The sequence below is a fragment of the Cheilinus undulatus genome, linkage group 24 (genome assembly GCF_018320785.1).
Source record: "Cheilinus undulatus linkage group 24, ASM1832078v1, whole genome shotgun sequence".
NCBI classification, from domain to species: Eukaryota; Metazoa; Chordata; class Actinopteri; order Labriformes; family Labridae; genus Cheilinus; species Cheilinus undulatus.
The window spans coordinates 5,705,031-5,718,286 of NC_054888.1; the positions used below are offsets into that span (position 1 = coordinate 5,705,031).

The 13,256-nt window shown below is 39.8% G+C and overlaps 1 protein-coding gene across 6 annotated transcripts in view; it reads left to right on the plus strand.

The window, feature by feature from the left end:
• The window catches only part of LOC121506140 (sodium-driven chloride bicarbonate exchanger-like), a 92,044-nt gene that overhangs the window by 42,447 nt on the left and 36,341 nt on the right, over positions 1-13,256 (plus strand). For 5 of the 6 annotated variants that reach the window (XM_041781742.1, XM_041781739.1, XM_041781738.1 and 2 more), the window contains 4 exons: positions 9,228-9,371; positions 9,526-9,667; positions 9,880-10,040; positions 12,485-12,673. In XM_041781742.1, the coding sequence (XP_041637676.1) occupies positions 9,228-9,371; positions 9,526-9,667; positions 9,880-10,040; positions 12,485-12,673 (636 nt within the window). The remainder of the gene's footprint in view (positions 1-9,227; positions 9,372-9,525; positions 9,668-9,879; positions 10,041-12,484; positions 12,674-13,256) is intronic. The other variant, XM_041781741.1, reaches the window with a different exon arrangement.

Below are 13,256 nucleotides of genomic sequence, written 5' to 3' on the forward strand. Positions count from 1 at the left end.
CGACTTTCAAAACATCATCTTCCAGTACATTTTTTACCCCACCGCCCACGTGTTTCTGTGGTAATGTTGGCAGCTATTTTTAATTTTAGTCTTAGTTTTAGTCTTTAAATGAAATGTATTACATACATACATTCTTGTCATTTCTACACGTTTTAGTTTTAGTCGACGAAAACTCAAAACATTTTAGCCTAGTTTTAGTCCATAAAAAGCCCTGACATTTAAGGCTTTACTTTTGACCAAGCATCCTAAATCTGGTACCAAATCATGGTCGTGTGTTCTCTGCACTCTGCCAAACCTAGGGTCCCTGCTTTCTACAGCTGAGAGACAGAACAGATACAGCTGCATTGTTTTTTTTGACATATTTACCCACAGTGGAGAAATATCACAGATACTGAATGTCTGATGAAAACTACATTACATTTTAGTCTGGTTTTAGTCATCTTGATGAAAACTAAACTTACTTTTTGTCAGTTTTAGTCATCACAGATGTATTTTTGTTAGTCTCAGTCTAGTTTTTGTCATGGAGAAAAAAAAGGCTGTCAACAAATAGTTTTAGTCATAGTTTTAAATCAGTGAAATTAACACTGGTGTATTCAAGCAAATGACATTGCAGTTCTTCAGTCATGTGTCTTAAAGGGGAAATATTATGCAAAAATCACTTTTTCAGGCTTTTCTAACTAAAATATGTGCCCCTGGTCTGTCCACAATCCCCTCAAATACCAGTAAATCCCTCCCAGTGTTTTTTCAGGAACAAACTTCACAGGCATGTTTTGGGGATCTCTGAGACCAATATAAACTTGTCTTGAAGGGTAAAATATGTGACCTTTAAGAACAAGAAGGTCACCCAAAATGGAGAGATGTTGCATCTGGTCTAAAAGGGTGAAGAGTTGTAAAGAAACCACTAACAACAGTGAGTTGATATTGGCAAAAACAATAGTCAAAACTGATGCAGAAAAAGGATGAAGGCTTTAAAATTACTCAATCCTACATTACCCATAATGCATTTCAGAATCATTTCAAATTACACTTCCATGCCTACAAATTTTTAGTATTCATATAAGACTACACAGCCCTTACTCTAAGAAAAATATAGAATACCTCACTAAAGGTATGATTAAACGAATCTTAAATATGTTAGCTTGTCTGCCAGAATATGACATTAGAGGAAATAGGCTTATTTAAGAGATAAATGCTTTAAAACGCAGCAACAATAATAAATGTTACAGTCAGTCTTCATCCAAAAAGAGCCTGACATCCAGACTTAAACCCTATCATGAGTAAAATATTTTAAAACTCCACAAAGTAACACAAGAAGAAGAGTTAAAGCCATAGAAGCGTCACGGTTTAGCAATATTACATGTCTCTGGATGGGTTTTGATGTGAGGAACTGTATTGTTTCTCCCTCTCTTGTCAGTCTTCACTGATGAGATGTCACAACACATTTCCATCCGAGCTACAGAAGAGTCTGATACAGGAACATGTTTATGGTAGCAGAATCCCTGATGGAAGAGCTCTGGAAATCCTGTCCATCCACCTGCCTCATTCAGTACAAATGGATACCGGGGTTTTGATGCAGCATCAAAGAACAGAGGCTTTATTCTTTGCATGTCAGCGTTTCATCCTTCAAAACAGAGATGCACAAACAGCACGCTAGTTCACAGAGTTTGAAAAATGAAGACTAGAGCACAAGTAATTAAAAGGACAAAGAAGCCTCTCACTGTTTTTTTATCCTATTTTGTCCTCATTTGACAACATGAAGACAAAAATTAGAATTATAAAGTTGAAATGAATGGTTAATGATGTCAAATTGAGTTTTAATTTAATTTAATTCTTTAGAGTCAAAATCTTGAAGCCTCATAAAGCCTTATGTTACTCATCTGTCAAAATGTCTGGAAATAGATATAATTCTAATAATACATATAATAATTATAATATCAAAGATATTCCTCCAGTGGTAGCTAGTGTAGCCTCGAGCAGAAATTCAGCACGCTACAGAGTTCTGAAAGACCCCATCCCTGTTTTTTTTAACTTTCATTCTTCAGACCATCAACTCCAATGGCATGGACATTAAGCTGATTGTGGGCAGACCTCTCCAGAGACACGACGATGCCCACTAATACACCAGGAAAAACAAGCAGAATATTTTGGAGTTCCCCCTTGATGTGGTGGATCAACACCGGAGATTATGTGTCTTTAGATCACAGAAGAAATCCAATTGTTATTGCTTGCATAACAGATAAATTGAGGTTATCTAGATCCATCAGTAAACGTCCCTTTTGGATTAGGCCCTTTTTTTGTAATGTTGCCACGTAACATGTTTTTGTTGTGTGGCATTACTAGAAGTGGCTCTTATATTAACATACAATTTGCACCTTCTAATGCTGCTACTGTCTCCCTGCCTACGCGTGTAACCCTGCTGAACTAATGTGCAGCCACTTTAAGAGGGGCACAGACAGAAGAACAGGGGCAGTAACTACTAACTTTAAAAGTATACTAAACTATTTAAAGCATGTGTAAGGACGTATGTGTGTGGAACAGCTTCATAGTTCATCAGATTCAACCAGAATCGGCTCCTCTGTCAGCATTGGCTGCTTTTTTGTTGTCAGGCAGCACAGATGTCACTCTTTCATCCTGACACTCACGCCGGTAAAGGTGGTGCTTTCATGTGGAGGACCCTCATCCGTAAATGACGGCTGCTGTAATGACTATCTCTCTCTCTCTCTCTCTCTCTCTGTCTGGCGCTGTGGTAACGCTGACACTGCGTCAGCAGCACACAAGAGGAGGAGACCCTCTGAAGTTATCTCGCTCCACAGCGCGCAGCTGCTTACAGTTCAAACGCTCACCTGCTTCCTCATTCTCATACTCTCTCCGATCCAGAATGAAAGGAAAGGGTAGAGAGGAATCTGCCTCTGATTTTACTCTCCAGGGATTTAAAGCCCCAATTCAAGATTTGTTTACTAATACTGTAAATGTTTGAGCTTGAAGGAGGAGGAAAAAGGATTTAAAGGATGACTTCACTGGTCTTCACGGCTGCTTACACATTTAGCTGGGTCCCTGATAAACCCAGAGAACAGTTGTGATTTATGATAGCTAAAACTTGTCACACCGTTTCTGGGTTCTGATGCTGGAATTATTTATTGATGCTAAGTTTAAACCCCTTTTCAACACTGCCACCTTTTTCTAAGTCTTTCTGAAGATGTTTTCCATCTTTACCACTTAACGTTAACTTTTTCCACTCTAATGCTGCTCTCTACCCATTTTTGATGTATTTTGGCCACTTCCTTTTACCACTTTTATCCCATTTCTGCTCTTTGCCAATTTCATTCCATTTTTTTAACCCACTTTTGCAACTAGTCCCCACTTCATTTAAGCACTTTTATCCAGTTACTGACACTTTACATCAATTTTTTCCACTGTTATACCACTTTATATCAATTTTTACCATTTTTGGCCAGTTTTATCCCATTCTTGCCACTTTCAACCCACTTTTGTCACTGCATTCCTACTTTTTTTGGCACTTCTATCTCATTTTAGTTGCTCTTTGCCCATTTTATTCATCATTTGGCCTATTTTTGCAGATTTTTTCCCATTTTGTTCCACTTTAATCCACTTTCCCACTTCATTTTTGCACTTTTACCCAGTTTTGCAAACATTTTTACCATTGTTTTGTTGCTTTTGACCCATTTTTGCAGGGCATTGTTATCTAGGGCTGGGCAATTACTCAAAAATCAGATTAAATTGTAACATGGCCTGCTGTAATTTTCAAATCGCAAAAGGTACAATATTTCTTTGGCCTGAAATTTGTGTCAAAATAACAGTTTAAAACGTTTTTTGCAGCAGAGATGCTATGCATGACATATGCAATCATTCAGGTGCCATTTATTTTAGAATAGTCTAAAAAAAAATCGTACCTTCTTCTTTTTCTGTATTTTTCTTATTAAATATAAGAATGACAAAACCCCTTAAATGCAACAGTTCATATCATATTTGCAATACCAGTCAAAATCATAAGAATTAGGCACTTTTAAAGAATTGTTCAGCCCTTGTTTAGGAATTAAAGAAATTTAGGAAATAATTGCATATCAAATCACGATTACAGTATTGGAGAAAAAAAAAACGCATTTAGATTATTTTCCAAAATCGCCTCACTGTTATCCCATTCTTGCCACTTTTAACCCACTTTTGCAACTGTAGTCCCACTTCCTTTTGGCACTTTTATTCAACTTTTGCTTCTTTACATGAATTTTGCCACTGTTATACCACTTTTTATCAATTTTTTCTATTTAAAAAAAAAAAAAAATGTTCCCATCTTCCCCTTGCCACTTTTATCCCATTTTTTGCCACTATATTCCTGGCTTTTTTTGGCACTTTCATCCCAATATAGGAGCTTTTTGCCCAAGTATACCACTTTTTGCCACCTTTTTGCCCATTTTTGGCCATTTTTGCCACTTTTAAACCATTATTGCCGCTTTGTATACCAGTTTGACCTACTATTTCTGTTTATTGAACCTTTTTTTACTTCTTTTTGCCATTTTTAGCCCATTTTTGGCCTGATTTTTGCATCTTTTCACAATTACATATTTGTTTTCTATGAAAGTTCTCAGTTTTTAGTTTTTTTTTTACCATCTTGACATCTGTACATATCATAGCTTAGCCTTGAAGTCTGACATTACTTTCTAAATGATGTAGGTCAGTTTGCCCATCCACATTATTAACAATACTGATATAAAGGTCCATTTATTTTAAGAAAGGGGATTTACATTTTGAAAAAGGCTTTATTTGTACTCCTGCAAATAGAATTCCTTTGTTGTTGCTTTGATAAGGGTGATTATTATTCAGGTTAAAAGTAAAACATGGCTCTTACAGCTTAATCTTACAGTTGACCATGATTCTGCTGACCTCCATAGGCCCCCATTTGGCTTGGCCCCAGATAGATCTCCCCTTTATGCCCCCTCATGGGCTGCCTTGGTGGTGGTCAGTATTTCCTGTCTTTTTGCAAATCCTCTGAGCTTTTTGTTTTCTCTAATTGTCTGTTGATTGAAACCCTAATAATCCAAAACTTCTTTCTAGTAAGATCAGAAGCTCAAAGAGGACATGCATCCATACATTTTATAATTCTCTTTTATGTAACAACTAAAGTCTCGATCCTCAGTTACTCGCCTCAGTATTTTGGGGTAACTAAGGCTGTTTCTCTTGCAATCATAAGTTAACGTTGGTTGGTTTGTACAGAATTTTCACATGAAAACAGGGATTTTATCTTGAGAAAACATTATAAACAAGCCAAAATGTCAGTTTAACAACCAAATAACACTCTTTATCTGTGCAGAATTGTAAAATCAAATGTATAGAGGTATATCTCTACAAAGTGCTTTCTGCAGTATCTATTTTTCTTGAAACTCTCCGTTCCCTGATAAACCATAAGCACACACTGTTCCGATTATTTTGGCTGAATGTGGGCAGCTGTGGATGATTGGTACAGTCGGTTACCAGGCTTGTGCTTCCACATGTTCATGTGTCCTTGGGTAAGACACTTCATCCCAGATTGCTCCCACTGCTGTCAGAGCTTTGTGAATGTGAACTAATGGCATAGTGAATACTGGTCGCCACTTCACATGACAGCCCCGACCATCAGTGTGTGAATAAGAGCGAATGGGTAGGTGTGACCTGCGATAAATAAAGCTCTTTGAGTAGTGCTAGACAAGCTCAAGTCTATTTATGAAGTCTCTTTGTACCAAAAATGTGGATTGAAAAGAGACCAGAATCAATGTGTAATTAGTGAGAACAATTAGGAGATGTTTTTTGTGTGGGCACTGTGGTATTCTCTTATTTTCTAACCTCTAACAGCAGAAGTTTCCAATAACTGCATCCATTTGATTTCATCACGGCAGTCATCGTGCTGCAGGATCAGAGCAGAGCATCCAGTGCCAGCTTTGTGAAAAGAAAATTCACAACCCTGCAGCCAATCAGAAATGCTGTGGAAAGCGGTACATACATGAATAGACACACAGACTTAAGCAAAACTCAGCCAGCGCTGCATGAATCGGAGCCTCGTCTGAGTGAAAGCCACTGAGTCGTGGCGGTAGAAGAGAGGAGAAAAGGCATTCTATGACATCAGCAGTAGTGCCGGGCCCAGGGGAGGAGAGCTATTTTTGTTAAGTCCCGCCACTCATGAGTTTTGACTCATGACTTATAAAGCTCCAGTGCTCCATCCTGCTGTTGTCCTTCGACTGTTTCTGCCTACCTGCACGTGCCTTTTATTTTGAAATTTGCTCAGTTTACAGCGCCAGCCTCTCCTCTTTCCTGTACTTCAGACATAAATAATTTACACAATGCTAACAGCGGTTAGCTGGATGAGTGTGTCTCACAGAGTCGAGTACCCTCCCCAAGTACATGCTGACGTATTCTCACTGCAGCGTTCAAAAACCTCGCTTCACCTCTGTCCTAGATTCCTAGTGGTGGAAGAAGCTGAATGAGCCACTCTTTTCATGGTGATGTCAGTGTTTTTGAGATGATTCATGTTGTGTCTGTGCTCTGCTTAAACCTGATTAGTGCACTGTAATGAGATTAGTCATGACTCCCAGCAAGTGAAAACAATTTAAAGCATTCACGTGGGTTTTTTTTCCCCTCAGACTGAACAAACGTATCCTGAAATTTGTCACTGTAGCACAGACAATGAGGCTCAGAATTAGCACAAAATGGCTTAACTTGACTGTAAAGGCAGCCGGGGGTTTCTTTATGTTTTACTTTAACTGAGTTCTTTACTGAAGACAATGAAGTCGGGGTTTCTCCTGGTGTATTAAACTTCTAATATCTTGCATTTTAATTGTTTTTAATCACGCTTTCAGCAATGATGTAAGCAACAGTGAAGGGAAAGTGGGAGAAATTTGTGGTTAAGGGTCTTCCCCAAGGACACATCAACGCCTGAACAAGTGTCAGGGATCAAACCCTGAACCTTTACTCAGGCCCGCCCTCAGAAATTACTGGGCCCTTATAAGCCCAACTAAAGAGCCCTCATCTGAAGTGATGTGAAAATATCAGAGTATGGATCAGCAGCATTAGTGCTAGCCTTGTGGCTAACATTTTCCCAGGCCAGGCTCAGATCTGCTCTGAAGCTAAAGTAGAAAAATAGACTGATTATGCTGGGGTCGTCCTTTTCTTTATCTTTCAATCCTGATAATCCTGCCCCCCATGTGGCTGGACCCCCTTAAGGGCTGCCATGCTTAACTGAAAGACAACCAAGTCTTCCACCCCTCTAAAAGTCTTCAATAATTGTTGTTTCAAGACCTGCATATTATTGTAAAAACCAAACATCAGCTTTAATAATTAAAATGATAAAAACCTGAAGAAAACTGGCCTTTGCATGTTTTTCTCACTAAAAGACCTTTACAGTTGAATAAAGTGGTGTTGTACTCAAGACCACACTATCCAAGACCAGAGTACACAGAGACCAAGACCGTAAAAATCCATTTAAAACCATGACAAAGTAAATACTTAAAGAGCATTCTCTCTTTAATTTTAGTTTTTTTTAGATAAATTTAACAGAAAAAAACAAGATGTCTACAACTCTTTCAAAGCACAACAAAGCAGAATCTCAAATCTTAACAAATTCAACACAAAATGTCCAGAATTATTTTGGATATCTGAAAATGAGATGTTTATCTAGATTAGTCAGGTGAATGAGGCCTACAGTAAGTGCTCAGAGGTATTTCTGTCTAGGAATAAGATGGACGGATGTCTGAGTTTTTGCAGGTGTAGCTATCTGTTGATTTAGCAACTGCTCCTCATTATTATCATGTTAATGAAGTCGAAGAATAGCAGATCAGAGCTGGTCTCAACCAGTCTTGATGGAAAAACGGAAGTCCAGCCAGTCTGAGACCAAGATGCGACCAAGACATTGAAAATAAGACCATTCTCAAGTATAGCACTACTATTGAGATTAATCAAGTTGATCACGATTAATCAAGGTCCAAAATAGTGCACTAATTTTTTTTTAACTGCAATTAATCGCATGTTCTATTATCCTTAAAAGGTCTAAATTTAAAGCAAAAACTAAGGAAATCATGACATTTAAAGGGGTTCTTCTCAGTTAGTATGTCTTACATTTTTCCTGTTGAGTGGAGACATAGTATAAAAGAGATGCTACATGACTCAAGCTAGCTATCAGCTAGCGTCAGATGAATTATTGCCAATTTAATGGGAAATTGCCCTACTTTTGGATTTATTCTGGCTCGTGTAAAACATGAAGAACAACAGACATATTTGATTTTTTTTTTTTTTTTTTTAATCAGTGTTATTGCATATTTTACCGGTTTCTAATGCCACGTAAGCCAACTCGCCGACAGTTCTTTTATTATCATTCTGCCCTGGTGTGACTGGACTTCCTGTGCTTGACCTTTGCTGCTGCCTTACTAGAAGTAAAGATAGAAAAATGTTTTATTGTCAGCAAACTCATCACAATTGTAAATAATAGATGAAATATTAATGATTATTATAGGTAGGAATCCTCTTCTGTCACATTTTGCTGGACACTGTGTCGCCACATACGGTGCAGAAGTTCAGTTAAAGAGATCGGGTTGTCTCGTCTTTGTCCAGCAGCTGAGCTGAGGGCCTTTGGGAAGGAAGCAGCGCCTGGGCAGCTCAGTCGCAATAACTGAGAAAACAGTCAGCTCGCATTATCTTCACGCTGACCCTGTGGATGCACGCGCTCGCACAGACACACACACGTCCAAAGACGGCCTCTTGTGCTCACGTTGCATGATATCCTTGTAGAATCCTAAACTTCTAATTTGTTCTCTGTCGACTTGAAATGAAAATACCCCTGTTTGTCAGGGCCATCCAGTTCAAAAATATTGATTTTAGCTTCCTCAAAGATGCTTTTATTTCAGCACAGACTCAGAATGACCTTCATCAAGCTGAAGATTTTAAGGTTTATTTTTCAATCAAACCAACTTCCATTGCTCTTCTAGCGAAGTGCCAAAAGAACATCCACCTTAATCCCAGCCCTGTGGCAGCTTCTATGAATTATAGACACCCATTTCTTTCACTGAAGCAAGATTTGAGTCCCTCAAAGAAGAAGCTTTCTGTTCCCAGAGCAAGGAAATTAAAGCAAGAGGCATGTTCAATTATGAAGAAGTACAGAGAAATCAGGTCAGAGAAAACAAACTGAGCTTTAATCGTTACTCTTGAGTTTGAAAGATAGATACAGACTGTTTTTCTGTTGCCTCCAGGTCACCGCACTCTCTACATTGGGGTTCATGTTCCTCTGGGCAGGAGGTCACACAGACGCCACCGCCATCATGGGCACAGACACAGGAAGAGGTCCAAGGAGAGGGACTCTTCAGCTGACGATGGGAGAGAATCACCCTCACATAGTAGGTTTTCAAACTGCACAGATTTAACAGTCTTGCTCTTGAACTGATTCCCCTTATATGTTTGAAATAAATCAGCCTCAGCATTGCAGATACATTCCTTTCTTTCTTGTTTGTTCCTTTCTCCATCCCCCCTCACCTGTCCCATTTGCTGCAGCAGACACGCCAGCTCAGAGGGTGCAGTTTCTGTTGGGGACAGAGGATGGCGACGAGGAGCACATCCCCCACGCCCTGTTCACCGAGCTGGATGAAATCTGCCTCAGGGAGGGCGAGGACGCCGAATGGAAAGAGACAGCCAGGTACACTGCTGCAGCCGAAACACATGGGCTGTGTCTGGCGTACTGCGCTTTTTTTTTTTTTGTGCTCTCTGTTGCACCTGAGAGCCGGATTCTGTTTATGTTGGCTGCAAGCTCTCAGCACAGGGCTGTTTTTGTCATGCTATACCTCTCTGTTCCTTCTATACTTCTGTCAAAGATATGTATTCATCAAAGTTGCTTTTCTATGTCCACAGGTGGCTAAAGTTTGAGGAGGACGTCGAGGATGGTGGAGAGCGGTGGAGTAAACCCTACGTAGCTACTCTGTCTCTACACAGTCTCTTTGAACTCCGTAGCTGCATCATGAACGGCATCGTGATGCTGGACATGAGGGCCAACTCGCTGGAGGAAATCGCAGGTGAACACTTAGAGCTGAAAAATGTGCCCTTGCCCCACAGCTCATAATTAAAACCCTTGAGGAGTTTCCTTAGACTCTCTTCTTGGGCCTCTTTTATTTTAAAGCATGGACTCATAATAGGACTTCATTAAATTGCTCTTATCTTACTGTTAACCCCAAACCAAAGAGTTTGATGTTTACATTTGGGGCGGCGTCTAGAGCTGACTACACGGTGGTTTGAGGCCTCATCAATCTCATCCACAGTCTGATCTGTACGCTGTCTGATCTGATTGACTTTACATCAGCGCCACACAACACTCTTCCCATTCTATCTCTCTCTCTCTCTGTCTTTCAGACATCTCCAGCATTTTATTAAGATAAAGACTTGCACTCATCTGTTTATAAGAAGAGGGAATGGTTAAACTTGTGTTATAAGTAGGCACAGGCAAAGTTGTATTCCTGGTGCTGTGCCTGGTTTCACTCGTCAGTGTAGGAACTCAGTTTCAGGACATAAATCTTGAGTTTTTCTTGTGTGTCATACACATTTCAGTCACACAGTGAAGGCTGAGATAAGACCACAGCTGTGAGTCTGAGCAGAAGCAGGGATAAAACGAATGGCCCCAGGTTAAAAATGTATCATCAGAGGGGATGATACAGGGGGACGCCCTGTAAATCACATCCTGCGAACTGCTTTGGCGCGCTTGTAGGCAGGGCTTCCTAGCTTGGGCTCTGCTCCAGAGCAGGACCGTTCCTGGTGCGGCCAAACTGGTAATGGGAAAGTAAATCAGCACGGCTTGGTTTGGCTCAGCCTAAAGTCAGAGTGGAAAAGGAGGGGATAAAACATGCAAGCTGAAATCTTTGTGAGCACAGAGCTGATAACAACAAAACAAAAGGGAAATTGGCTTTACTCTTTTGTAGGAAGTCATTACTCATCAGTATATTTAAACAGAGTATACTTGATCTGTATGAATGGATATTATGCCTTTAGGCACACATGTGGCCCTCTTCCTCCCTCAGCATCACCCTAATGTCAATTTCAAAAACATGTCATAATTAATCTCTGATTACTAGAATATGTTTAGTCCTTCGGAAGAATTCAGCTGATAGTTGGCTGTAATTTCTTCCTTTAAACCTTTTAGCTTTTACCACTAAATGTATTATAAACAGTAGTTAAGTGAAATACATTAAATAACTGGTATCTATTGTATTGAAAAAGTAGCTTGAATTTTTTAATGTTTAGCTCAGTGGATTAGCCGTTACTTTTTCACTTGAGTTTAAAATATGAGGTTTGCTTTAATAAATGATCACGAAAGCTGTATATACTTTCTTTCATTGAATCATTAGTATCACCGGGGTTAAATTGAGAATGTCCAGAAAGTTTTAGCCACACAAAGTTACCCATCCCTGCTCTAAACCAAAGAGCAGATTGTGCAACCAAAACATTTAAAACATGGAAAACCACTTGTCCTTAAACCTTTAGTTCAACATCCACACTATTACAAATAAATCAGGGCAGGGTCAGACTGAATGCATATCAAGAATTAAGGGACTTCTGTCTCACCAGACTAAGAAAAGCTTGTTCTTTCTATTTTATTTAGCAGACTCACACTAATTCTCAGAGTTTGCAATCAGGTCGTGTGTGTCAAAGTCTGCTTCTATTTTTTTATGAAACACAAAATGGTTTAAGGCTGTAACACATGTCTTATGTGCTGCTACTCTGGCAAACACCCACATCTCTTAGATCATCTGCATGTCCATGAGGTTACAGCAAAAATGGAGAGGCAGGGATCATTTCTAGCTGGAAAACTGAAACCATGCAGAGGAAATGCTTACTAGGCCTTTATTATAATGGATCTTCATCAGGGCTTGAAAAAGCATAGTGATAAAGAGTTTTTAAGGATTTTCTTTCTCACTGTTAAACAGTTCATGATTGGAGTCCCATTGACCACTCTGAGTCCCACTTTCTAAGCCTTAAGATAAGACCTGTTTTTTTTAATTTCCAGTAAGGTTTTTGTTGCTTTTAATGGTCTTGCAGAATTGCCTATACAGCGCTATACAAATAAGATGGTATTGCCTGGCTTTTAACCGCCACAATCCTTTAGAGGAACCATTTTTCACAAGGCAGCGAGCATTCAAAGAAGGATAACATCACATTAGCTGAGGTCAGCTCAGAATCTTCCTCACAGATTTGTTTATGTACAGATTTAGCTGAGCTGCCAAAGAAATGAGAGAACTGTGTATTATTTTATGAGGGCAACAAAGCAGACCGAGTGCTTATCTGAGTGTGTGAAAAACTGCTGCTGGTGAACTTAACCTGGTTTTGTGCGATTAAATCAACAGCAGTGAGTCGTGTGTGTTTTAGTCGTAATAATCAGCTTAGCATTGCTGGCAGGGACACGCAGGGGCTGACACTATCAGGAGTAGCTTTTGTGAAACTGAAATTTGTTTGTGTTCTTATGTGTCAGACATGGTCCTGGATCAGCATGACGTGTCGGGCGCCATTGGTCAGGATGCCCGGAAGAGGATCCGTGAGGCCCTGCTCAAACAACACCACCACCAAAACCATAAGAAGCTGGCCAATCGCATTCCTATTGTACGCTCCTTTGCTGATATTGGCAAGAAGCAGTCTGAGCCTCATTCCATGGACAAAAATGGTGAGAAATCTACACCAAAACACACCTAGACTGTTAAATTTCCTATATAATCCTCTGCTTATTCTGAGGCGATCATACATGTTGTTTGTAAGCTTTTTCAGTGTGAATATTTATAATCATTTGCATGCTTTTTCCTGTGACTTCCTGTGAAAATCTCATGCTTTCCTCTTGTTTGTGTTTCTCCATGTTTGTCTGTGCATGTCCCCCTCTCTGAACTAGTAAACGGCCTCTACTATGAGACCATAAACACTCCGAATCGTTCCCCTGAAAAGAAGCCCCCCACCAAGGCTTCACCCAGAAAGGATTTTCTTTCAGTTGCATGGCTGCAGAGTGTATGTTGCGTGTCATTTCTGCCCATCCCTTCATCACCTTTAAACTCCTCTGGTAGCCGCTACGACATGGCTACAGACACGCACTTTGGCGTAGCTGAGTCCAAGCGTCTTAGCTTCCTGCAGGCGGTTGCACAAGGCTACTGTCCCATCACACAGGAGGAGCTGGACTTCTATGCAGGCAACTAGAGCCCCTGAAAGTGTAGAAGTAGTTGTTATAGCATTAAAAGCTACACATAAAAGGGGAGAGTAAT